Source organism: Hemibagrus wyckioides, linkage group LG26 (genome assembly GCF_019097595.1).
Source record: "Hemibagrus wyckioides isolate EC202008001 linkage group LG26, SWU_Hwy_1.0, whole genome shotgun sequence".
NCBI classification, from domain to species: Eukaryota; Metazoa; Chordata; class Actinopteri; order Siluriformes; family Bagridae; genus Hemibagrus; species Hemibagrus wyckioides.
The window spans coordinates 14,567,642-14,595,578 of record NC_080735.1 but is presented as its reverse complement, the minus strand read 5'-3'; the positions used below and the strand labels follow the sequence as shown (position 1 = coordinate 14,595,578).

The window sequence follows — 27,937 nt, the reverse complement described above, 5'->3', positions numbered from 1 at the left end:
ATGGCTTTCCTGTGTGTGTGTGTGTGTGTGTGTGTGTGTGTATAAAGAGTTCTCCGGTTTCCTTCCACCTCCCCAAAACATACCAGTACATGAACCAGCCACACTAAATTGTTTCTCATGGTGTCCTGGGAAGGAAGGACTGGACACCCAGTCAAAGCGTACCCCGTTCTCACGTCCAGTGGTCATTATGCTCCATATCCACTATGAGCAGGCACTTAATAAGATGAATGCATGGATGAGTGAAGGTTCTGTAAAGTGCGAGATGCTATATACAGTCCAAGGCATAATCATAAGCTGCTTTGAGACAATGTTTATTGTTAAAAGCTCTAGATAATTAAATTGAATGAGCATCAGACAATTAGATCTTAAATCTGACCCCCTTTTTTGACCCCAGCAGTTCAGTCATCTGTTGCTTTCAGAAAATCTCACTACTGTCTTTTGTACCAGTTTATATCCCTCGAGCCAGCAGGCAAATTAGGGTTTTTTTTCCCCACGGCTTTTCCTCGGACCTTTTTTTGTTTTGTTTTGTTTTTTCCACCCTCGCGCGCGTCGCCGCCGCCTTCCACCGCGCGCACGATCGCGCGCTCCCGATAAACCTTCTCCAGCGGGAGCGCGCACTCGAGGATAAGGCTTGCTCCCCCGGAGTCGTTTCCACAGAGTGAAGGCTGCAGGCAGCGAGGCGCTTGAAAAGGGTGCGACAAGTTTGGTCTGGTTGCTTCTGAATGTGGATGATTATGTCAGTTCTCCTCCTCCGCTGATATGCGTGGAGTTATGGTGAGTTTGATCGAGTTTTCTTGGCTCTGTTGGTGGAGGAAAGTGTGCTATCGGTATCGATTTCTAGTGAATCCGTGGCAAAATTAAAAAGACAGCGGCGTCCCGGTTCACACCGGAGTCACACTAGGTTTTAATAAACACGCGCGCGCGCGCGCGCGCACACACACACACACACACACACACACACACACACACACACACACACACACACACACCGGGAAATTTTTTTAAAGAGTAGTATGACAAATGTTTCTTTGAATAAGTTTTCTTGTTTGTATTTGTTACTGCATGATAAATCATACCTAAGTAGAAGTAAATAAATATTTATAAAGTATTTTTTTAACAAGTGCGACTTTATAAATATTTATTTTTATTTATTGGTATAATAATATATTTTTTTTTTTTACATTTATTTGTATTTATTCAAATATTTATTTATTTAAGTCACTGATAAGTATTCAATATTTTACCAATGGTAAATACTCTTTAATGTTAAAATGTTAATCAAGCCACAGTGATCTTTAAAACATTCATTTAAATAAAGCGAATTAACCTGGACTGATATTTTTGTTTTCAAGACAAGCCTAAAAATTCATCTTTTCTTTTCTTTTCTTTAGGTAACAGCACTTCAGTGCAATGTGGTATTCTTCAAGAACCCTCTTCGACTAGACAACAGAGAGTCCAGTCCTGTTTAAGGCTGTGTTAAAAACATGCCAGCAAAAAGCAACTGGAAAACTACAGGCTGATTTCTCTCTTCTTCTTTTTTTTTTTTTATAGCTTGCATCTTTTATTAAAAAGATTAAATCCTTGGCCTATTTGCACGATTTGAGTCAGAGTTGTAAAATGATCAAAAGTGAACCCAAAACCGACCGGGTGCTAAGGAGTGCCTCTCCTCACAGAAATGCATACAAATCAGATTTCCACTCCATCAAGTGCTCCTTCGAGGGACCGTCCGTCCTCTACTCCTACGGAGGTAGCGAGGTGCGAGGCAGACCGTCAGGGACCCGGGTGAATGAAATTAAAAACATCTTTCTTCAGATGGATGCCCAACAGCCACAAGATTCGAGTGCAAACCAAACCAAAGCTGGAACGACTAAATTGCAACGAAGCTCTGCCTCATACAGGTCTAGTGTGGGAAGTGCCTCCAGCATGGAATCGGGCACCACCGAAGTGGTACGGAAATCAGAAGACATCTCATTTGATAAAGTGGCACTGGCTGAGAAGTTCTCAGAAACCAGAAAGCTCTTTGAGAGTGGACTACCTACAGACAGAAGTGCTTCTGGTAGATCCATCAGCCGATCTTCTGTGCGTAGCGTTTCAGAGGAAGGCAGGTGTGTGAAAAAGCTTACAGAAAAGTCAGACCAAATGCAGATACTAGGGGATCAATCAAAGGGGGACAAGGACAGAGGAAGAACTGAGCGTGAGACACCACCACACAAGCCTGCGCTGATGATGAAGAATGCAGGACCTATATCCAGGAGACTGGAAAGCTTCATGTTAGACAGTGACAGTGAGTCCTTGTCTGGTCCATCTGTCTCAACTCGTTCACAGAGTCCAAGCAGTCATTCCCAACCACCATCGTCTCCAAACAGTGAGCATTCAGATTCACTTTTGTCGCCAGATTCTCCCACATCACACTCTGTGTGGCCTGAAAGTCCTTCTGGTCAGGCAGCTGCAAATTTAACTTCACAAAGTGAGTCGCAGTATTCACCTACCCCAGTTAATGGAGTCTGTTCAGAAGAAAGCCATCACTGGAGTACCAGTAGCACAATGGATAATGCTAACGAAACTTCCATTTCCGTTGTGTCAACCGAGCCAACTGTTCTTTTTAAAAGCGAGAAGCGTCATCGTCTGTCTGTGAGCAGTGGTTCTGCAAGTCCATCAGGAGAAGGAAATGAATGTTCGGAACTGAATGTCTCTAAAGGGAAGCAACACAAGGGGGAGTTCGGTTCCCCGAGTCTGTCTACGGTCCGAGCCGAGTTAGTTGTGGTCCATAACGAATCGTCAGAAGGTGAGAGCAATGAGGAAGACCGCATTGCAGATGACGTTTTTGAAGAAGTCAAGAACGAGCAACCTCCCACATATCTTCCTTCAAAAATAGTTTCCATAAACAGCAAGGAGGTCCAAAGTATATATAATGAAGGTAAATCAGGGAGGGACTTCAGGATAGAGGAGGAGAAAAAGAAGGAGGGGATGGATGGCACTATGTTGGTAGGAGACAAGGATCAGGAAAGGCAGGAAAAGTTGGCAGAGGATATAAGTATCCGCAAAGAGGAACAGAAGGAGGAAGAGGAAGGCGGGAAGGTGAAAGAGGTACAAGACGAGGGAAAGCAAGTGCAAGAGGAAGTATGTCCACACAGTGAGATGAAAACTGAACAGGAAGTGAGGGAAGAGGAGGAAAACGGCATGCAGAGGGAAACCGAGGAGAATGTGGAAGATGATGATGATGATGATGTGGTGAAAGAAGCTTTAGAGGAAGACGATGATGAGCATGATGTTGAAGAAGGGACTGGGGAAGAGAGGCAACAGCAAGTGAATGAGGACTCTGCTGGGAAGAGACCTTTGATATGTGGGATTGAGAATGCAGCTTTTGTGGATGACCGGGAAAGTAAGTCAGACTATCAGCAAAAAGCACAGAATTCTGGACAAGACTATGAGCATTTCCAGGAATATGAGGAGATTCCAGGCCTCTCTGATGAAGATGACCCCAGCCCAAGACGGAAGATCAGGTTCTCCACTGCTCCTATCAAGGTATGGCTTTTAATTTTGGCCTTGTATTATTATGCACGATTTTGCAATTAAACTAACTAGAGGTTTATAAACTGCAAATATTGTTGAATATCTCAGCAATCACCTAGCTTCTTAGCATTAACCGATACTCAAGAGCACTTTCCAAAGATCTTCTTGTCTCAAATGGTCAGTGGTTGGAATGTTTTCTTTGTGGGTTTAATCTGTGTCTATCATTCCTCTACATTTTTATACAAGATCTCACATGCTAGTGAAACCGTTGTCTGTGTTGTGCAATAGTGGCAGCCGAAGAGCAGGCTTGCTGTTCCTCATACAGTATGTTTTCAATAGTATTGTGTAGATAAGTAGAGCTGATTTGGGATCAGAATGCAGTCTAACACCTGAGTGTAAGAAAACAATCCACTTTTTTTTTCTTTTGAACGAAGGTCCTGTCTGAGCTTGCATTAATTCAGGCTTGTTATTTTTCGCTCTCTGACAGTTAACGTGGAAGGAGAAGTGTAGAGGTAGAAGGAGAAATAGCCTCAGGTATAGTTTATTTCTGAGTGCCAAGCTCTTGGCTTGACCTCTTGGTAAGGGTTTTGGAATTGGCTCAAACCTTTTCACAGGTGGTAAACAAGTGTTTGAAGAGGAATTCCGTCTATTTCAGATCGTTTTCATGAGGTTGTAGAAAAAGTAAATGCTGATCTGCTGATGTACTTGTACCTTGATGTGTTTGGTGACCATGTTCCTTAATCCATAATAATATATAATATTAGTCCCTAGTGCCTGACTAGGGAAACTGTTTCTGTTTAGCCTTGCTAGTCCATACCACAATGGGTTAAAATTAGAAATTTACAGGAGGATCATATCCTGCCAACGCTGCCTCTTGTAGTTGCTACATGGTTTATATGAAGGACTTCCAAATCCACCACTTTGTTTATCAGAGATGAAGGCGTGTATGAGGACTAGACCTCTGGAATCCAGTCAGATTTATGGGACAAACCAGGCTTGTCTTTGGTTTTAGGGGCCAGACGTGTTTTCACGTTCATGCAGGTGTGAGCGAAAATGGATAAATAGAGATTGCACATGCTGTAATTCATGGAGGAACGTTCAATTTTTAGGGTAATTAGAAAACCTTCAGGACATTGGTCAGTGCATATATAAATCTTTTTGAGAGCTAGTGGTAGTGGTTGAAGTTTGTGCATTAGCAGCGCTCAACAGATTAGCATACAGTGACCTCCAACATGGACTTTATGATTTACTGTGTACTTAGTTCTGTGTTTTGTCTCATAGCTCTGCGTCCTGGAGGACCGTTGTTTCATTTCATTTTGTTCTGCACCAGCTGTGTACAATATGCTTCAAATGACCATCCAAGCGTCTTGACTTGAATTGGATCAGATGGGTTTGTTAGAAGCAGGATTTTAGGCTAATCTGGTCTCTAATGTCTCAATGGACCATTGTATTTCTCTCTACCATCCAACGCCATTATACTGTATTCAGCCAAAGCTAATAACCTGAAATTTCTCTACCACAAATGAGAAAAATGGTGTAAAAATGTCAAATGTTAGCGCTTTCCCAGGATTTGTGTTGAGAAACCCTGATCTAAAGTACAGTCCCAAAGAGCTACACTTTGTAGTTTAGCACTCCACCTCATTTACCTCTGCTAATCACCAAGGTTTGCTGTAGCAGAAGAGGGAGACCACATGTTCCTGCAGCGTTCTTTGTCTTCAGGATTAGACTTTACAGTGAAATTCCCTCAGGGCCGTTCTGTTCAGCATTGTTTCAGTTGTTAAATAAGTTTACGATGTATTGCTTCACATCAGTTTTTGTTAAGTAATGTAACTACACGTTTTGCCTTGATGCTACAGTGATATTCATTTTCCATTGTTGACTTGTATGCATTTTTTTTGCAAGGTCATGGATTTGTCCCGATGCCAAAACAGAGACATCCTGAAGGGGGGGTGGGGGGTAAGGGTTGGTTGTTGGTTGGCATCACACAGGAAGTGTATTGTTTGAAGGGTCACATGACTCTGTTGGACTACTAGAAAGTGAGCTTGAAAGGCACAGATCCTGTTGAGGAAAGAAAGACCCCTCTGTGTGTGTGTGTGTGTGTGTGTGAGACTCTGATAGTCTGTCTGTTTTCTATGTTAATGCACATGCACTATAGTGTGTAGAAATACATTTCTTTCTGGTGTTTCCCTCCTTTATCTGGCGTGTTTGATAGCAGACATCTCCCGCTTTGCCTCGTCGCCAGTGACCCACACTTCAGTTTCTTGTTCTTTTCCCAGTGCAGTTTGTAAATTAGGATTCTTCTCTCCTGCGTATCGGTGGAAACCAGGTTAGATCAGGACTTGGATGTTTGTTGAGCTGCCTGTCTTGAATGACAGAGTGGAAGCTTTTTTTATCTTGAGCTAAAAACAGGTTCCTCCGATGCCCTCGTAACTATTCTGTATACGTAAACAGTTTCTCTCGCTCATTAGTCTTCGAGCGCCATTATTTACTGTCCAAGCTCAGTTATGTAAAATATTCACACGCAATTTGGTATTGTAAGATTACATAAACCATAAACACACACACACAGACACATAGAGCGTGTCTCAGTTTGCTAGAGTGAGAAGTCAAGATGTCTGGCGCTAGCAGGTGGGGCTAAATCAGGCTGCTTTCTGTGCTGCTCTGGTGTAGGAGCGATTTCACCCCTGACTAGTTCCACCTCGAGTCTTGCTACGCTTATTAGCGAGCTGAATCCCACACCCGAGACACGACAGCTCCTTCCAAATAAAACACAGTGGAATCCTAGCCTAATGTGTGACCTGATTACTGCGCTCGCTCCTGTGGTTTCTCGCTCTCATCTAGTCGTGCAGTTATAAATCTCATCCTTGCTTGTCTCTAAGAATAAACTGTGTGCTCTGTGTTTGGGAAAAGAGACATGCAGAGCGAAAGAGAGACTTCTCTGTGCAGGAGGGCTGAAGAAAAGACATTATTCAAAGGTGCATGGGTACTCCATGACAACATAAAAGGACTTGTACCATCTTTACAATCACATTTTTTTTCCTCTATAAATAAATGAGCAAGTGTTATGTTTTAGTCTCATTTGTTTGACCAGGCATAACATTATGACCACCAGCCTAATATTGTGTTGGTCCCCCTTTTGCTGACCCGTCATGCACTGTGTATTCTGACACCTTTCTATCAGAACCAGCATTAACTTCTTCAGCAATCTGAGCAACAGTAGCTCGTCTGTTGGATCGGATCACACGGGGCAGCCTTGGCCGTCCAGGTCCATGTCTCCGGTTCACCACTGTTCCTTCAATGGACCACTTTTGATAGATACTGACCACTGCAGACCGGGAACACCCCACAAGAGCTGCAGTTTTGGAGATGCTCTGATCCAGTGGTCTAGCCATCACAATTTGGCCCTTCATCAAACTCGCTTAAATCCTTACACTTGCCCATTTTTCCTGCTTCTAACACATCAACTTTCAGGACAAAATGTTGACTTGCTGCCTAATATATCCCCCCCACTAACAGGTGCCATGATGAGGAGATCATCAGTGTTATTCACTTCACCTCTCTATATTGTTTGTTTCTGTTTGGAGAAAGATTCAGAGTTGTGTGGTGTCAGTGATTTAATTTAACTAGCAAAACTTCTTAAACCTTAATATAAAAAAGGAGGAGGCCTTCTGAGGTAAGGGGATTTTTTTTTAACAGCAGTGAATATATTCCATAAAAAAGACAAGTCACATCAAAGCATTTTTGCCGAACGTGCCGAATATTTATCCTGACATTTTTATATATAAATTACAAAATACAGTGTTCCTGGTTTTGTATTTTAAATGCCCTTTCCTGATCATGACCATGAAGCCACGGTGTTGTCTTGTACTCTGCTCTATCGTTTTGTAAGGGTTTGACCCAGTTCGGAATACAGATAAGACGGCAATAAAAATGGGCTTGACTTACCATAAGAGACACGAAGGAGAAAAAGGAAAAGGGGGAGTGGCTTGATCGTGTTATTATAGACTAGCAGCTGATTTCTAGTCAATGTGTTTCTTTTATTAGTTGCTTGCAGGCCAAGTTGGTTGCTTACATGAGGAACGAACACACACACTCGCGCACACACACACACTCTCATACACACACATACACATATATACACATGCATATAAACTCACATACACATTTATACACAAACTTACACACTCATATACACGCACTCAAATACACACACACACATTCACACACACACATGCATATAAAGTCGCACACACAAACTTACATACTCATATACACACACACACACACACACACAAACTTATACACTCATATAAATATATATATATATATATATAACACACACATGCACTCTCATACACTCACATACACATATATACACATACGCACATAAACACACATTCTCACACAGACACACACTATCTGTATTATTCTGATACATTTAGCGTTAAGCTTTTAATACATATGTTATATACAGCCATTCACTCAAACATGTGACAGTAATATAGTGGATTCTGAAGCTGAATCTGGAATCAGGGTGTCTCTTTACTTGCAGTGGGAATTGTTTATATCTCCACTTCTCAAATTTAACAGTAGGGAACTCGGGGGTTTGTGGTTACAGTGTTAGAAACCACAACTCCCCATTATCATGTGAGAAATAATATGAACAGGAGATTTGGGGAGAAAAAGTGAGGATCAGGAACTCCTGATCTAGATGAATTATTTATTAATCAAAAACCAATTTGGGTCACATTGAATCGTCATTGTCTGCCTTAATCGTTCTGGGATTCAGATAAAACTCTGTGTGTGTGTACACATGTGTACGTGTACGCTCTCTCTGTGCAGGTGTTCAGCACGTATTCCAACGATGATTACGATCGCAGAAATGAAGAAGTCGACCCTGTATCCGCGTCGGCCGAGTACGAGCTGGAGAAGAGGGTGGAGAAAATGGACGTCTTCCCAGTGGAAATTCAGAAAGGTAACGTACAAATGACAAAAACGCACACATTGTTACACTGTGAGTGAAAGGCCATGCTTGGTTTGGTCACTGAGGTATGCTTTAGGTATCATGGGAAATGAGTTTTATCAGGTGCATGGAAATAACTTACTTTGAAATAAGCTGAAATTGAATTATTCCTAATAAGATTTCATTTACACTATATTGCCAAAAGTTTTGGGACATCTGCCTTTACATGCACATGAATGTAGTATGGAGTTGGCCCTCCCTTTGCAGCTATAACAGCTTCAACTCTTCTGGGAAGGATTTCCACAAGGTTTAGGAGTGTGTTTATGGGAATTTTTGAGCATTCCTCTAGAAGCACATTTGTGAGGTCAGGCACCGATGTTGGACGAGAAGGTCTGGCTCACAGTCTCCGCTCTAATTCATCCCAAAGGTGTTCTATCAGGTTGAGGTCAGGACTCAGGTCAAGTTCCTCCACACCAAACTCACTCATCCATGTCTTTATGGACCTTGCTTTGTGCACTGGTGTGCAGTCATGTTGGAACAGGAAGGGGTCATCCCCAAACTGTTCCCACAAAGAGCATGAAATTGTCCAAAATGTCTTGGTATGAAGCTGAAGCATTAAGAGTTCCTTTCACTGGAACTAAGGGACCGAGCCCAACCCCTGAAAAACAACACCTGAATTCAATGATTTGGAGGGGTGTCCCAATACTTTTGGCAATATAGTGTATAATAGTTGTTTTGAGATGGATTATATCGTTATAAGTTATTTCCATTTCAAGATTTGTTCATAGTTTTCTGAAACTGTATCTCTTCAGTGTAGATATCATGTGCATGTTGGTTTGTTGGAACAGGAGATGAAGGTCTGGGGATCAGTATAATAGGAATGGGCGTAGGAGCCGATCAAGGTCTGGAGAAACTCGGCATCTTCGTCAAAACCATCACGGAGAAAGGAGCGGCTCAGCGTGATGGCCGGTACCTGATCCTAAATCTGAAGAAATTTCTACGCCACAACGCTAATAATATATTCTTTTTAGGGAAATATTGTGTGCTAATTCCTACTAGCTGCTGATTTTTTTAATTTATTGATAATATTGAGATGAATTGAAATGTGAGAAGTCAATTATTTGGATGCTGTGTCCTTTTGTAAAGTATTCAAGTCAACGATCAGATCGTGGAGGTGGATGGGATCAGCCTGGTCGGAGTCACCCAGCTGTTCGCCGCCACTGTTTTGAAGAACACCAGAGGACTCGTGAAGTAAGGACATGCACGTAAACATGACCGAGCTCAAAAACATGCAATCATTCACTGTTAAGGAATTCAGGTCAGTTTTATTATCTCAATATGAACCGGAGAGCTTTATTGTTCTGGAGTGTGACCTCTTAACTGTAGCATCTGGATTTAGTGGTCATAGATCATAGGGCGTGTTTGTGTTTGATCAGTGATACTGCACCAGTTAATGATTCATTACGCTAGCAGCTTATCTCGTCCATGTTCCTTTACTGCTACCAGGAAAGGGGATGTAGAACTAAGGATTTTATCGCTAGACAAGTCAAGATAGTGTAAAAGTAACTAAAATAAGAGCATTTCCACATAGTTTTGCTGAAAAAATATTTCTGGAAATGTACATTTTTTACAAGCAGAAAAAACACAGCACATATGACCGAATTCTGTAATCTGTGCATGAGTTCTCAGTTTAATACGTACCAGATAACACGCACTCTGTGTCCAAATGCAGGTTTCTGATTGGCCGAGAAAAGCCAGGGGTTGAGAGTGAAGTAGCTCGATTGATCAGTGAAACTCTGGAGCAAGAAAAGAGCACGCAAAATCAAGACGATGACACTACTGACCAGGAGGCGGAGAATGGAGAAATGTTGACCCAGCCTCAAGAACCTGAGCCTGAAGAGCAAACGGCTCACATCCCTCAGGAACGCGATCCTGTCAAGCAAGAAGTCCAGCAACTTGCAGGAGAAAAGGATAAGAGCACCATGGAGGAGGTAAAAGAGAGAGATGGTTGGGATTAAGAGGGCTTTTGCCATATATTCTGGGTGATTTAAAGCTTACTTTTGTTTGTTTATCTTTTTATCAGTATCTCTGATAAATACTCTGCGTTGTTTTCTGATGTAATACAGGGTGAAGAGAGTCAAGTGGAAGAGAAGGAGGAGGAGAAAGACAAAGACACCTCACTTGATTTGGCTCAGGAGGTGTTTGCACACCTGAAGAATCAAGGCATTGTTATTCCCAAGGACATGAATCATAGCGAGCTGGACCAAACATTCAAAGAGGTATGAAGAAGGAGAAGTGTATAATTAGATGCTGAGTGCTTATTAGGCAGTATCCTGTGACAGGGTATGTACATAAAATAGCTGAATAAATCTGCAGTTCCTACTTTGGGCCATGTCTCCTACCTAATATGTTGAACAAATTTATTGGTATTGGATAGCGTGATGGCTTCATGGTTATCATGTTTGCCTCTGGGGTTACAAGTGAGTGTCTGTGTGTGTGTGCGCGTGCTTCGGGGTTCTCCAGGTTTTCCAGTTTCCTCTAAAGACATGCATTGTAGGCTGATTGGCATCTCTAAATTGTGCATAGTGTGTGAATTAGTGTGTGTGTGTGTGTGTGTGTGTGTGCGAGACGTTTTGTATCCCATACATTGTGCCCTGATTCCACTGGGATCAGTTGCAAGTTCCCTGTGACCCTGTGTAGGAAAGCATGGATGGATGGATTAATGGATGGATATTTGGATGGATGGATTGATATTCGGATGGATGGATGCTTGGATATTTAAATGGGTGGATAAATAAATGGATGGATATCTGGATGGATGGATGAATATTTGAATAATGGATGGATGGATGGATGGATATATATTTGGATTAACGGATGGATATTTGGATTGTTGGATGGATGGATATATATTTGGATTAACGGGTGGATATTTAGATTAACGGATGGATATTTAGATTGATGGATGGATGAACGGATGGATGAATCGATGGATGACTGTTTGGATGGATGGATGGATATTTAGATCAATTAATTTACATTTGATATTTGGATGGATCAATGGATAGATATTTTGATGGATATTTGATGGATGGATATTTAAATATATGGATATTTAAAATTTTAATGAATAGATGGATGGATGGATTGATTTTTTTGGTATTGTCATTTTTTATTGTTATTACATTCTTGAATATATTCATTTTAGCACCAATGCCAATTAGGTTGAAAATAATCCTCCTTGTCCACTTATTCCAGTATAAACTTGCTCAACCGCTCTCTAAGCTTAAACTGTCTCTCTTACAGCTCCAAATGAAGCACAGCACAACTCTAACAGAGCTGAAGCAGATGAAGGAAAAGGTAAGCAGAAGCTCTTCCATGCCCTCGGTGTTGGTCTAGAACTGCAAATCCATGTGTCTCTGTGTTTCTGTAGCTGCGAGCGTGTGAAGCTGAACGCTTAGCCTGGGAGGCTCGAGGTGCATCTCTGGAGAAGAGCGTGAACGAGAGCAGAGAGAGAATAGAGAAGTTGGAGAAATACTGGCTGGATGCTCAGGCTCTCTGCAAGACCATCAACCAGCGGCTCAGCGAGGCCCAGAGCCAGCACGAGGCACTGCAGGTCAAATACGACAAAACCAACACACTGCTACAAGAACACAAGGACCGGTAAGACATCAAGCACAACATGCACTTTAAGTTCAAATACATAAGTAATGGCACCCTGACATTGCATACTGGATCATTCCTGTAGTGTATCAATATGTGATTATTATCTAGACTTTTCATGCTAGCTAATGCTGATTGATGTGGTCTTATTTAACAACATTAACCCAACAGTGCACTGTAGTTAGATAATATTGAACTTATTATAACCATCTGACTTTTCTAGCTAACCATGTTTGCTAAATAGCTAGTTAATTCTAGGCTAAGACTTTCAGACCCTGGCAGCAAACATGCCTTGGTCCTGCATCTGCTTTGTTGGCCATGTTGGTCATTCATATACACCATCAGCCCAGTCTTGGTTTGCTATTGTACCTGGATTTTAAATGTTGAATCAACAAGTGGATATAAATGTAGTTGAAAGTCGAAAGGTTGGATCAGCATTTTTGTTTGATTTACATCTGACCCTACAGCCACAATTACATTTGATCGATGTGGATGTGGATCTATGTAAGATGGATTTAAAATTGACCCAACAAACAAAATGACAGTGGGTCAACACTGAAAAGGTGGATTTTGAAATTTACCCGACAAACAACAGAATTACACTTGGTCAAAGTTGGCATGGTAGATTTAAATGTAGCTGAAAGTTTAGTGACCATGGTGGGTTAGCAAAAAATTTATCTCTTGGGTCTAACTATTGCATTATATACAATATTTCGTATTCGAAGTAGCTACAAGAAGTAGCGTTAGCTAGCCATCTCTCTAACTTTAGGCTTTTATATAGAGTAAATTTGCAGCCGTTGTTCCCTATAAGCTAGCTATTAGGCTGCCTTGCTAAGTAGTGTAAACCAGCAAGCCATCTAATACTCTGCTAGTATGTTGTGTATACCAGAAGCTAAGGCTCAGTTTTATTTGTATAGTGTTTTTAACAATGGACATTGCCTCAAAGAAGCTTTACAGAACATAGGAGATATAGAACAAAGAAATAATATTAAGCTAAAGCTGTTCGATTTTAGTATTTTATGTTGAAATTAGCAATAAATAAAATGGAAGTAGAAATACTATAGCTTTTAATAGAAATAGCACATGTTAAAGCTATCGTGGTTAACAATGTATTTACGCTAATACCTAGAAGCTAATTAGCGTTTTATTTTGCTAATGTGTATTGTTAGCAAAATTGGCATTTTTTTTTTTTTTTTTTCCTAATCTTCTAATTGCATAGAGCATTTCTTGTGAAGTGGCTTTTCTTCTCATCATGCTAAAGGTCACAAGATATTTCTTCGCATGTCTCTTCTTTTTTTCGTGTCTCTCTATCAGTGAGACTCTGTTTGCTTGTTTGAGCGCACTAGCCTTTTTGAGCTAAAGAGGCCTTTGGGTAACTTTTTTCAAATCTGAAAGAGCTGAAAAGTTATTGAATAATAGATGGATTTTGAGTGCAAGCGAGTTTAATTGTGCTCCGTTTGCAGGGAAGCTGAGTTTCTAAAGAGAGAGGAGGATTTGAAGAGACGTCTAGAGGACAGAGAGAAGGATTATAAGAAGACTCTGAGAAGGCTTCATGAACAGGTAAATTTGACATGAGTGTCTTCAGTATAGTACACTGGTGTTTCTTTATGCTGAAGGAATGGAATTTGAGTTATAGGACATTTTTAATCAGTATAAATGAATGAATTATTTTCTGGCTGTGAGTCTGATATAAAATGAGTCAGGACTTTCAGTGTGAGACATGTGTTTCTCCATCTGTTGGAGAACCTTACACAGAATTTTAGTGGTTGAAGATAAACACCTTCACATTTCAGATGCTTATGAACAAGCACTTGGGGCATCTCAGAGAGCAGAAATGGGTTTGATATCAACATTTACTTTGAAAATAGAAACTTTAATTGGTTAGAGTAAAAATATAAATACTTATGAAAAACAATTCTTATGTAAATTCCTGTGTAAATATGAAAGTGTCTACTTTCATATGAGATTCATATGAAGCACCACTGTGGAATTTGACATGACAGAGATTCAATGCTGAACATGGAAAGAAAAAATTCTATTTTTTTGGCTTCTGGGAAAATAAGTTCATAATTGTGTGACTTGCCATTAGTATTGTTGTGAAGTCAAAGCTGATTGGTCTTGTTGATTAGTGGTTAAGTCTAGTAGAGATTCATTTTCTCTAGCAGCAGCTCTGATAGCAGTGCAGTGATCATGTTAATGCACTCATATTAATATGTTAGCATTTCTACCACAGAAATACAACAGAGGAAGAGCTGCACTTTGTTTGTTTTTTATTTGCTTTTTGTCTTGTTTTGATTTGTTTTGTTTTGATTTGTTTTTTTGTTTTGATTTGAATTTTTTTTTTATTTTCATTTTGTTTTGATTTTTGTTTTGTTTGTTTTTTTGCTTTGATTTGATTTTTGTTGTGTTTTTGATTCAATTTGATTTTTGTTTTGATTTGATTTTTGTTTTGTTTGTTTTGTTTTTATTTTTGTTTTGTGTTTTTGACACTAGGTGCTGGAAGCATTGTTTTTTCAGGTTGTTCATTCACACGTACATCCAAGATATTCTCTATCTGATTGGGTGAATGCTTGTAGAATTTAGATGGAATTTATCATTGGACTTAGCAGATGAATTGATTTTAAACAGGGTCAAGGTAACAGCAAGGTCAAACGTCTCAAATAGTTTTCCCTCTATACTGTCCATGCTGTTTGAAGTATATTTTGAGGGATTTTCACGTGTACAAACCTGGAGCTAGTAGATTTAGGTGTGTTGGTAGAGGAAACGCCCCGATGGCACCATTGGCTTTGAGTTCTGCTTGTTATCTTGGTAACTTCAAGAGAAAAGGAAAAAGAGTCGGATGGTGAGGGAGTGACTGTTAATAAAGCTTATAGTGAAAGTGACTACAAGAATGCTCTTGTGGATGTTCCACAACATTAAATGCTGATGTTAAACTGTAACTGGACAAAAAGTATGACGTTGTTTATTAATACATAACTTGATTTGATATGTTTTCCCTTTCTCTTGGTCCTCAGATTGCTGTTTTGGAAGGTCGACTGAGTTCGGATCAGCCTGAAGAGTCGTGTAGTCCCGCGGTAGAAAGCCAGCCGAGCAGCCCCACCTCGGGATCTTCAGATAGGAACGAACAAGCTTCAGACTACTTCGTTCACGGTAGAGCAGACTCATGTCCATGTCTTACCTTCTCATTACCCTGTCTTTTATCATTACCATTACCATGTCTTTCCTTACCATTTATTAATAAATGACGTTATGTCATTTATTACGTCATACGTTTTATCCATTTACAGTTTATTTTAATATTGTGGAACATCTTTACTTATATACAGTGGCCGAGAAGTGCAAAACAAAATAACAACTCAGAAAACAATATAAAAAAAATCCAAAACCAAAAACACAATCACAATTTAGACAAACTGGAAAAGGTAGGTATAGTTTGCGAATGGAATTCTTAGCGCTGATTGGACGAGACTTCCGTCACTCAAGATATACAGGAAGTACAGCAGGCTGTGGCAGTAGAAGTAGAAGTAGGTGTGTGAATGAACACAGCTCTGCTCTTTTAGCATTACTTACATCATATAATCTGGAATAGTTTTGTCTTCACAACGAACCTGCGTTCTGTAGGTGTGTTTTTAGAGATCACAAACTAATCTTTATGCCATGATACGCTGTCAGTTTATCCAAATTCACGGCATATGAACGTCCTTCCTCAAAGAATTTGAATGAATTCTATTTTCTTATAAATATAAATATATATGGTTGTTATTTCAACCACTATCAAAATAAATGGCTTATATCGTGAGTGTCAGATGTTCTACACTGTAGATTATTTGTGGGTTAGTTATTTTATTTCTTATCTATTTTTCTTTCCAGTGAAATATTCAATAAAATATTGCAGTGTCCTTTGTGATCCATTCCTAGTTTGCACTGCAAATAACGACTGATGTAGCAGTAATATACAGATCATAATGTAAGGCATCACTCTTCAGATGCGGACTTGGGGGAGGCGATACCCCGGACGGATCGTCTAGACTGCAGCGCTTACAGAGCCAAGGCCAGGCTTACTCAAGGAGTCCAGCGCAAAAGGCCATCACGAAACAAACTCCGAGAGTCCGCTAAGAGCACACAGTCCTCCATTCAGCCACAGGTGAGCTACAGAATATCACTGAGGTTGTTTGATAACATGTGTTTGCCTTGAAGATTGCATTTATTTTTCGAAAATTAGTCCATATTATACTACATTATACACCGATCAGGCATAACATTATGAACAGTGAGAGGTGAAGTGAATAACACTAATGATCTCCTCATCATGGCACCTGTTAGTGGGTGGGGTATATTAGGCAGCAAATCAACATTTTGTCCTCAAAGTCCTCAGGAAAAATGGACAAGTGTAAGGATTTGAGCGAGTTTGACAAGGACCAAATTGTGATGGCTAGACCACTGGATCAGAGCATCTCCAAAACTACAGCGCTTGTGGAGGTGTTCCCGGTCTGCAGTGGTCAGTATCTATCAAAAGTATCCTGTAAGTATGACCCATGGATGCCCCACCTCGCTACTTACATGACTTAAAGGATCTGCTGCTAACATCTTGGCGCCAGATACCACAGCACACCTTCAGGGATCTAGTGGAGTCCATGCCTCGAAGGGTTGTCAGGGCTGTTTCGGCAGCAAAAGGGGGACCAACACAATATTAGGCAGGCGGTCATAATGTTATGGCTGATCGGTGTAGTTTGATATATTATAGAGTATTATACTCTAGTATAGTATATTATTATTATTTTGACAGTTGTTTGGTATAGTATGGTATAGTACAGTATTATAATATTATTGTGATGGTTGTTTGGTACAGTATACAATATTATCCTATAGCATAGTATTATTACAGTATTTTGATTGTTGCCTATTGTTGCCATAGTATAATAATAATCTAGTATGTTTATAGCCTTATAATAACATTATAATGTGCATTATAGTATTTTTTTTTGTTGTTGTCTGTTAGAATAATCAAATATTGTAGAATAATAGTATGTTATATACATAGAATATAATTCTTGTTATTGTATTATAGTATTTAGACCGGTGTATGTAATAGTATTATATTTTTTACTATTATATTATTTTGACTGTTTCCTGTTGTAGTATAATAGTATTCTAGTATGTGATTATATTTTTTAAGGTATAATAGTATTTTGACTGTTTACTGTCATAGCATATTGTAGTAGTTTAATGACTGTTACAGTATATTACAGTTGTATTATAGTATTTTCATTCTCGCCTTTCACAGTATTTCGATCCTTTAATTCCAGTGATTTATTAAACAATATCAAGCTGTTAACTTTCCTTCTTTCTTTCTTTCCACAGCAAGAAGAGCATAAAAGCGATAACGGTATAGAAACTAACCGGAGACATTCCTACTTGGAGAGTCTCTCCATACCTGTATCCTCTGCACAGCCGGGCTACGAGCAGAGGAGCGAGTCTCAGGGCAGGACGAGGCCTGGAGGAGAAAGGGGAGGTGATTTGTCCAGCTCTCCCTCCCTTCAGGGCCTCATGCCTCATGGAGAAGGCAGCACAAGGTCTAGCCTGTCTCCTCCTAAAGACTCGTCTACACCTCACTCTCCCACATCCAGCCAGTCATCCTCCGGCCTGCTCCACAACCTTCGTAACAGGAGGTACAAGAAGAAGGAGAGCAGCCAGAGCAGGAAGAACAAAGGTGCAGCATCAAATATTCATTCACTGATTTCATTTGTTTATGATCATGTATTGACTTTTAAACAGGCTAAAACATCTTTAAATAGCAAAACGCAGTCCTGCCTGCATCAGTCTCTGGTTTCTTTACTCCTGAAGTCAATAAGACAAAAAAAGCTCATGTTAAAGAGAAACCAGGAAACTCCTCCCTCTGAAGACTTTCTTGCGATGTAGCAGCTGTTATAAAGCCCTGACACTGGAGACTAAATGTAAATGACTTCTTACAGACAACATGTCAAGGATTATACAGTATTCAATAAATAACCCATTTATAATTAGGCTAAATTAAGCCGAGCATAATTTCTTCATGAAATAGCTGTTAAACCAATGCTAACGTATTAAAGTTCACTTATTATAAAATTCCGACCAATCGGAATTGAGAAAGCTACGTAATCAAACTGCTCTTTTTAAATAACATTACTGTCGACGTTAAATCGTCATCCATAGTATTTCTGTAAAGTCCAGTTCGACCCAAAGTTAAGACAACAAATAAATTTTTTTTTTTTTCACAGATGAGGAGAGTGACAGCTCGACGACAAGAATGTCCAAGAGAAGATTTCCAGATTTTGGGTAACACCCAAGCTCTCTTAAATACCATAACTAGTAATATATAGTACATCTTTTATTGTATTAATTTCTCCCGATTGTTTTTACACCAGCGGTTTGCGCAAATCCGGTGGGAAAGGCCGCAAGCAAGAAAAGGAGGTGCAGCGGGGTTCTGTAGGGAGCAGGTAAATTTAGTTATCTCTCTAGATGATATAAAATCTACGGTGGCCGAGAAGTGCAAAACAATATAACAAATCAAGGACAATTCAGAGAAAGTGGAAAAGTGGTAGGTATAGTTTGCGAACGGAATTCCTTACCGCTGATTGGACAAGACATCTGTCACTAAAGATGTACAAGAAATGAAGTTAGATACACAATTTCCTACTTCTTGTATATGTCTGCCTTCACTTTAAACCATTCGTTTAGATGTATATATACATATATATTTATCTTTATAAGAAAATGCAATTCATTCAACGCTATTTTAAGGAAAGACGTTTATATGCCATGATTTTTGGATATACTGTTAGCGTATAATGGCATAAAAATTAGTTTACAATCTGTAAAAACACATCTAAAGAACGCAGATATGATTGGAAGACAAAACTATTTCAGAATAAGCGATGAGCGCTATAAGGGCAGAGCTGCGATCATGTATACGCGACTTTCTACTGCCGCAGACTGCTGTACTTCTTGTGTATCTTGAGTGACGGGTGTCTCGTCCAATCAGCAGTAAGAATTCCATTCGCGAACTATACCTACTTTTTCCAGGTTGTCTAAATTGTTATTTTGTGTTCTGATTTGTTATTTTGTCGTGCACTTCTCGGCCACCGTATAAATCTGACGTTTCTTTGTGTAAAGTAATTTTATTTAGAGCCACTTTTATTTGCACCGTGTAAACGCAGGAGCTCAAGAGAGCTGGTGGACGAATCCAGCGGAAACGCCTCTCCCTCCGACTCGGTGTCCTCCATCCCGTCCTGCATGCCTTTCTCCTGGTTCGGGGACAGGGAGAGATCTAGAGACAGGGAGCGAGAGAAAGAGCAGTCGCTGTCCAGCTCTAGTCTCCCCCACAGTCCTACGGAGGGACACACGGGGGACGGAATGGAACGATGGAATAAGGTGAGAACTTTGCATGGGTGCAGTGCACAAAACGCCAGGCTTTCATGTAAGATCTTGTAGCGATGGTGAGGTCTGGATTGTTGATCAGTTAATTCTGTTTACAGGTTCAGATTAATGCACATGCTTGAAATATGTTCATGTTTCTATGCTAACAACAACATTATTTAGAAATAACGAATACTTTGATAACACACCATGTTGGTTATTTTTTTCTGTACTTATTATTATCATGCATCGGATATTCAGATGAAGATTATTTTCCAGTGAGGCTCCAGAGTGGCTCTCACACAGCGAATCATCTCTCTCCATCTATCCCTATCTTCTGCATCCTCAACACTAGCTTCATATCCTCATTTATTATCCTCTTTGGCCTTCCTCTTTGCCTCCTGCCTGGCAGCTCCATGTCCAACATTCTCCTACCAATATACTCACTCTCCCTCCTCTGAACATGTCCAAACCATCTTAATCTGGCCTCTCCCTAATTTTGTCCCCCCAAACGTCCAACATGAGCCGTCCCTCTGATGTACTCCTTCCTAATCCTGTCTCTGATCCTCAACATCTTCAGCTCTGCTACCTCCAGCTCTGACTCCTGTCTCTTCCTCATTGACACTGCCTCTAAACCATACAGCATGGCCGGTCTCACCACTGTCTTGTACACCTTCCCCTTGATTCTCGCCGATATTTTTCTATCACACAGAACTCCCGACACCTTTCTCCACCCATTCCAACCTGCCTGCACTCGCTTCTTTACCTCTTTCTCGTTCTTGTTTTAAAGTGACGGGTGTTGCATTTTTAGAGATAATAACTTTCACTGTAATGTCTCAAGCTCACTATGTTTGCTTTCTTTTGACCAACACTCATACTAGAGCCTTCACCTGGGTCAAAATTCCGTCCAGGGTCTGGGTTCGGAGTTAGCACTTTTCAAATATTCGTCCACTGATGTCACCTTTCACACGCATCATTAATTCCATTGGGATGAATTAACAAGGTCTTTATTGTGCTACTTAATGAAATGGAGGAGTATTTCCATTACCCTGCCAGTCACTACATCGCAGGCACAGGCACTCAACAATGGCAAATTATCTCCAGTCACTAAATCATCATTTTTTGGACCAATTAATTGTAAATGGGTCATTTCCCACAGGTACACTTGACGATCTCTCACTTGTGTGCCTCGGTACAGTGGTTGAAAATAACTGCTTTAGAGTATATAATGTATCCAGTAGGACAGTCTCTTGATTGTATTTTCATTAAATAATTTTGGTTAATGCAAAATCTGTTTCTTATACTCTTCTCAGAGCACTTCGTCTCGTCCCTTTCGCCTCTCGCACGCCTTACATACGGTACGGTATCAAGTCATTTTCAGCGTATCATAACCGCCTCAGGTAGACCTTAACCAACTAACACGTCTCCGTCCCTCGCCCGTTTGTTCTAGAGAATATTTATGCTAGGTGGAGTAGTCCTAGACACCCAACTCTGCTACGTCTAGCCACTGCTACTCGATGTAGTCATGTGACTGATCACAAACGTTGTGCATGCGTAGGCATAGTAGATATCTGCTAACGTACTAATGTAGCATGTTTACAGATCCCCTGAGGTGATGTGATGGTGTTTTTATAATAAAATGTGACCATGAACTAAATATCTCCTTATAAAACACGTAATGAGATTCCAAAATGGTGCGACTCCGATGAGCTCAAGGATCAGTATTTTGTAGGAACGTCATACTTCATACATGGCCTCTAGTTATGTGGCTGGAATGGCAGCTATTTGGATCAAGTCTTGGCCAGATCTGTGACCTTGGTGTAATAATTTGTAGCTCCGGCTTAATAAATAAATAATCACGTTAGTAGCTCTGTATGTTTGTTTATTTTGCAGTGTCTAAGCTCTCTGGACTCATTTCTTTCCCCTCTAGCATTGAAGCGGTGTGCATATACTCACTGTCCACTTAATTAGGGACACTCACCAAAACCAGTCTGGTCATGCTCAAGATGTCTCCACCTGCAGAACTGCTGCTCACTGGATGTTTCATTTGTGTTTTGTTTTTGTCTACATCCTGGGCGCTGCAGAGCTTCGATTTGAATGCCAGCAGTCCTCGCTCTGCCCTGGCGTCTTTATTGAGTGAACCTCGTACTCGAGGACACTCCCAGAAACTCGTCTTCTCCTCCTGCGAGGTGAGCGACCCCAGGGTCACACGGTCGATGCAGCATCATCAGTCATGGTTAATCTGTCATGGTTTGCATCCCAGATTTGATGATTTCAACCCACTCACCAATGCTAGTCTCTATCTATCTGTCTATCTATCTGTCTATCTATCTGTCTATCTATCTGTCTATCTATCTGTCTATCTATCTGTCTATCTATCTGTCTATCTGTCTATCTATCTGTCTATCTGTCTATCTATCTGTCTATCTGTCTATCTGTGTCTGTCTGTCTATTTATGTGCCTATCTGTCTATCTGTCTATCTGTCTATCTGTCTATCTATCTATCTGTCTATCTGTGTCTGTCTGTCTATTTATGTGCCTATCTATCTATCTATCTGGCTGGCTGGCTATCTGTCTGTGTCTGTCTGTTTATTTGTGTTTGTGTGTCTATTTATGTGCCTGTCTGTCTGTCTGTCTATTTATCTACAGTATCTATCTATCTATCTATCTATCTATCTATCTATCTATCTATCTATCTGGCTGGCTGGCTGGCTGGCTGGCTGGCTGGCTGGCTGTCTGTCTGTCTGTTTGTCTGTTTATTTGTGTTTGTGTGTCTGTCTGTCTGTCTGTCTATCTATCTATCTATCTATCTATCTATCTATCTATCTATCTATCTATCTATCTATCTATCTATCTATCTGGCTGGCTGGCTATCTGTCTGTCTGTTTGTCTGTTTATTTGTGTTTGTGTGTCTGTCTGTCTGTCTGTCTATCTATCTATCTATCTATCTATCTATCTATCTATCTATCTATCTAGCTGGCTGGCTGGCTATCTGTCTGTTTATTTGTGTTTGTGTGTCTATTTGTGTCTGTCTGTCTATTTATCTACAGTATCTATCTATCTATCTATCTATCTATCTATCTATCTATCTATCTATCTATCTGGCTGGCTGGCTGGCTATCTGTCTGTGTCTGTCTGTTTATTTGTGTTTGTGTGTCTATTTGTGTCTGTCTGTCTATTTATCTACAGTATCTATCTATCTATCTATCTATCTATCTATCTATCTATCTAGCTGGCTGGCTATCTGTCTGTTTATTTGTGTTTGTGTGTCTATTTATGTGCCTGTCTGTCTATCTATCTATCTATCTATCTGGCTGGCTATCTGTCTGTCTCTGTGTCTGTCTGTCTGTCTGTCTGTGTTTGTGTGTCTATTTATGTGCCTGTCTGTCTGTCTATTTATCTGTCTATCCGTCTGCCTGTCTATCTGTCTGTCTATCTATCTATCTGTCTTTCCGTCTGTCTGTCTGTCTGTCTGTCTATCTTTTTATATTCAGTTCTCCAGTAGCTCCAGACAATAAGTCGTTCCTGACCTGTCATGACTAGGTCTCGATTTAAAGGCTTGCTGTATTATGGTGAAGGTCATGAATGTCGTGTGGAAGATACAAGATATGTGTTGATGGTTTGTTCACATCTGAAGAATGTCTTGATTAATGCGTTTATGCTTCCATAACTTCCACGCATGAAGTCTCCATGTACAGTCCAAATCTCACTGGTCATGATATGTTACTGTTCAGCTAAGAATTTAAGGGGTCAGTATTTAAAACGTTGACAGTGACTCACTGCTTCACCCACGCTGGAAGGTGTAAAGTACAGAAAAGGAGTGTTCAGATCTTCTTTATATCACTCTATCTGCTCTCTCGCTCTTGCTCGTACTTTCTATGGCCTCATTCCTGAATGTGCTCTAGATTCAACTTGTCCCAATAACTTTTTTTTTTTTTTTTATGGAACTGCAGTAACACGATTGCAGTATTTACACCGCTCACAGTTACCTGAGCTACTGCAGAAGTGTTAAACTCTATATGTTAGATTTAGATAATTGATCTTTCTTCACTTTTTACCACACAGATATTAATAAGGACAGCAGTGTGCTGTTTGGGTGATTCTTGGAAATGAGATCAGCTTTAGATGACCGACAGATTCTAGCCTTCTGATTCAAGGAGTCTCAATATATACCTGTGTTTTCTCTGTAATTCATTTCTATGAACGAGAACATCAACTTTCTTCCTCAGAAATCTGTATTTAGCTGTGTGTGTGTTGTCCATACTGATGAAAGTTGTTATATTAGGGATGGAACTGAGTATGAGCACATTATTAGGAATGAAAAGATAATATGCAGGCATGCTGATGATGATGATGATGATGATCCTGGGTCTCTAGAGTTTGTTTTTGTTTATCTACACGCCCTCTCTGAACTGCCGTTGCATCGGTCAGCTTTCGGCAGGAAGGAATTGGTGTAGGAATGAGTGAACTACGCTGACCTATTAGTTCCTCAAAGAGCTCTTGGTTGCTGTTGTAAAATCAACCGTTATGTTATTTACTGTCACCCAAATGATGATGAGGTTCACAGGGAGTTTTTTCCTCGCCACCATCGCCTCTGGCTCGCTCATTAGGGATATAATCTTATGTAATGTTCTATACTTCTGTGAAGCTGCTTTGAGACAATGGCCGTTGTTAAAAGTGCTATACAGATAAATTGAATTGATTTCAACCAAACAGATTTGTTAGAAAGTATCGCAGGCAGGTCAAAGCGAATATAATAAACGCACAAGAGCAATATCCTGCAGAAAGTTGAACCAATCACACACCATACAAACAGTGCTGGTATTAATACCTCTCAGTTTTGCTACTGTTTTTTATATCAATAATTTTTTTATCCAATTTATAATAATAAAGTCTGGTTTAGGCCACGCCTACTTCTCCACATGCACTACTAAATAAATGCGATACACTCTTATCAAGTTTAATGATAATGAGTGCAACTTTTGTGTAACATAATTACACTGTTCGTGTTGTTGTTGTCGTTCTTTCGGCTGCTCCCTACCATCATCAGGTCCACGTTTCAATTTGGCACAGGGTTTTACACCGGATGCCCTTCCTCATGCAACCCTCCCATTTTATTCGGGCTTGGGTCTGGCACTGAGGTTTAACTCTTCAGTGGCTGGGTTAGCGCCCTGTCTGGGACTCGAACCCGGGCTGCAGCAAAGAGAGCACGGGATCCTGCTGCTGGACCACCAGGAGGCTTATATCATGCTATTCATAACCGCTTAAATAGAATCTGAATATAACTCCATTAGAGAGTCTAACCTTATTCTGTAGTTGTTCAGATAGATCTTCTTGTGCATTTGATACTGTTACCCCAACAAATAATAAGATCTCCACTCTGAGAGATGTAAATATGTCTTATTATTATTTTATTACATTATATTACATTTATATTTATGGCATTTGGCAGATGTGCTTATATAGAGTGAGAGCTTTGTAGTCTCTCTCAATGAATACATCCTGATACTGGTTTATGGACTAGGAATAAAATCAGTCTCAAAACTCTGGTGGGAGGAAATACAGTAAGAAAAGCACACAGACAAGATATACTTTTTGCTCATTTACGTTCTTCAGGATTGAGGTTGGACTTTAGATGAATCAGTTGAAGCCGGTGAGCGAGACATCTAGGGAAAGTTGAGGTGCCAGAACAGAGAAGAGTCTTGATGCGGTACTTCGTCATACCCTGAGAGATGGTGGGATCAGTCAAGCAGATGATGATGATGGAGGGAGTGTGATGAAGGTCAGGATTTAGTAATTAGTGAGAAATTGTGTTAAACTAATACTAGGGATTATTCACGGTATTATACCTTCCATGGGCCCCTCCATGAGACATGGTCTCCACTAGATCCCTGAAGGAGTGCTGTGGTATCTGGCACCAAGATGTTAGCAGTAGATTCTTTTAATCTGTAAGGACCCCTCCATGGCCCTCACCTCGCAACTTACAGGACTTAAAGGATACTTTTGATAGATACTTCACCACTGCAGACCGGAAACACCCCGCAAGATTTTGGAGATGCTCTGATCCAGTGGTCTAGCAATCACAATTTGGCCCTTCGTCAAACTCGCTCAAATCCTTACTCTTGCCCATTTATAACTGGACGCTTAAAATAAAATAGTGTGTAAGTTAAACATTGTATATCCAGAGCATGTTCAACTGTGAATGTGAGTGTGAAGGCTTGTGTTCTCATACCTCGCGTTCTCATTCAGACCCTCGACGATGAGCCTGCTCCTGTCATAAGGCAACACTTGTGGCAGAACCGCCCCCTTTTAGAGTGGACCAATCAGCAGGTGTGCCACTGGTTGATGGGCATGAATATGGACCAGTACATAGCCGAGTTCACTGCGAAAGGAGTCGACGGAAAACGTCTGGCCGATCTGGACAGCAGTAAACTCAAGGTGGGAATTCACGACGTTATTTTTCCTCCAACATGCAGGTGTAGACCGTTCTTAATTCAAATGTGGATTAAAAATTTGTCAATTATCTTGTCGTAGGAGCTGGGGGTGTCGAGTCAGAGAGATCGCGCCACCATTAAGAGGAAGCTGAGAGACATGAAGAAGGCACAGGAAAAGTTGGAGAAACAGAAGGCGAAGAAGGAGAAGGAGGTCCGACTGAGTAGTGGTGGTGGTGGTCAACCTGGGAATCTTGAATCTGCCTGCTAAATCTGAATCTCCAGTAAATATTACACTTCAGGGAAAAGCCCCCGATCTGGGAAACACCGACATTTCCAACAAGATGTCATGTACATCGTGTGTGTGTGTGTGTGTGTGTGTGTGTGTGCGCATGCACTGCTTGTTACTGGATATGATGGGAATAGCTCATTTAGCTTCTTCTAGCACATCCTCTCACTTCCTCTGGATAAGTCGAGATATTTTTTACGATCTTCAATGATAGTTTTATATCTTAGGATTTGATTCATCACCTCCAGATGTAAGACTCGAGGTGTCTTAATCGCACTGCTGCTGTTTTTATTCGATTCTTGCGTTTCCACCTAAATGAAATTGTTTACATTTTTACTGTCCGAGCAGAAATGTAGTCTCTGGAGCCACTTGGGTTCGAGGATAACACACTGAAGTGACACGTCTCCTTGGGTTAACAAAGGGTCATCAAATCACAAACCTCAGTATGTGACATCACCATTATTCCTTTAGCTCACTCGTTTGGCTTGAAGCTATGTTTAGCTTAACGTAATTCCACAATATGATGATAGCAAAACACAAGCCAAGCTTGCTGGAATATGCTCTGGTAGATAGCAAAGTACTTTAGCTAACAAAGCTCTATAGGAAACTCTTAAGTAGCTAAGAAGCCAAATATTTCATTATGGAATCAAAACCAGGAGCCATGTTTGCCTGCAAGAAAGCTAACCATAGGTAAACTATTCTATTAGGTAGTTAAAACCACTAGCCACATTCGTTTAATGCTTTGTTGTGTCTACATACTAAAGAATTTATATATTTGCTCAAGCACTTTGAATAATATCGGGCCTAATATTGAGCCCTGGGGAACCCCCACATACTTATCAAAGGCTAAACTATTATGATGATGTCATATCGTGTGAAATTTGTGGTTGGATGATGAAGGTAGCCAAAGCTCCACCCTCGAGTCAGTGATGAGGGACATGAACAAAATCTGGAGTGTCGATTACTATTTATTTACACTGGAGGGCAGCAGTGAGGTGACTTCTCATTATGGCCAGCATTCATGAAGCTTTTCAGATGTGAGCCTCCTGATATTGGGTCTGTCTTAAGGGATTATATCGAGTCCAGTGTCTGATGAATTTTGTCCTCTGAAGTGCTTCGTGAATGCTAGAGCACACCCTGCACTTTAGCTTAATCTCTAACCTTAATCTGTAGCAAGCGAATGTCTGTGTTATGAAGCCCCCACTCTCACACACTTTGCGGAACAAAACCCACTGTATGGAAAGAGTGTGCAGTTTTATCCGAACACATCACCTGCCCTACTGTACACTTTGTCTTTTTACTTTTTTTAAAAGAAAAAAATCTGCTTATTTTTATTGTTGGCTGTACATAATAAGGCAACGCTGTCAGTGGAATTGTCAGGAAGTGAGAGCTTCACTGTCTTTTACGCCACAGATGGTTTTACATGTGTAACAAATAAATAAAAAGTATTTTACATGAACTGCCGATCTCTTTCATTGCGTTTCTCAGACTGAATCATTCTTTCGGTGCTGTTTTATTTATTCTAAAATGAATTTGAATTCCATTGTGAAGGACGGAAGGTAAGGTTCTGGGACAATTCTGAAAACTATTGCAAGGAAAAATACACTAAGGATGCAATATGTCAACTTTTAAGGCTGTAATAAATTTCAGTTTTAAGAAAATAAATTCAGGGGAAAAATATCC

At 40.4% G+C, this 27,937-nt stretch overlaps 1 protein-coding gene across 4 annotated transcripts; it reads left to right on the top strand.

The window, feature by feature from the left end:
• Nucleotides 1-619: 619 nt before the first annotated feature.
• ppp1r9alb (protein phosphatase 1 regulatory subunit 9A-like B) lies at nucleotides 620-27,713 on the top strand. 4 transcript variants are annotated; one of them, XM_058380575.1, is made up of 20 exons: nucleotides 620-774; nucleotides 1,392-3,525; nucleotides 8,356-8,488; nucleotides 9,325-9,445; nucleotides 9,623-9,727; nucleotides 10,209-10,467; nucleotides 10,603-10,755; nucleotides 11,783-11,836; nucleotides 11,910-12,139; nucleotides 13,603-13,699; nucleotides 15,154-15,289; nucleotides 16,126-16,283; nucleotides 17,501-17,849; nucleotides 18,397-18,454; nucleotides 18,544-18,615; nucleotides 19,336-19,549; nucleotides 20,848-20,892; nucleotides 21,619-21,723; nucleotides 25,784-25,972; nucleotides 26,069-27,713. In XM_058380575.1, the coding sequence occupies exons 2-20, from the start codon at nucleotides 1,618-1,620 to the stop codon at nucleotides 26,234-26,236; spliced, it is 4,554 nt and encodes a 1,517-aa protein (XP_058236558.1). In that variant the 5' UTR covers nucleotides 620-774; nucleotides 1,392-1,617; the 3' UTR covers nucleotides 26,237-27,713. The 4 variants fall into 4 exon arrangements, with proteins under 4 accessions (XP_058236558.1, XP_058236559.1, XP_058236560.1 ...); XM_058380576.1 differs by lacking the exon at nucleotides 20,848-20,892; XM_058380577.1 differs by lacking the exon at nucleotides 21,619-21,723.
• The last annotated feature ends 224 nt before the right edge of the window (nucleotides 27,714-27,937 follow it).

Bases quoted from the DNA above. Each gene is read 5' to 3' on its own strand.
- ppp1r9alb (XM_058380575.1), top strand. From the start codon at position 1,618: ATGATCAAAAGTGAACCCAAAACCGACCGGGTGCTAAGGAGTGCCTCT. The intron at 12,140-13,602 runs GTAAGACATCAA...CTCCGTTTGCAG, and splicing joins CTACAAGAACACAAGGACCG to GGAAGCTGAGTTTCTAAAGA. The intron at 20,893-21,618 runs GTACGGTATCAA...TGGGCGCTGCAG, and splicing joins TCTCGCACGCCTTACATACG to AGCTTCGATTTGAATGCCAG.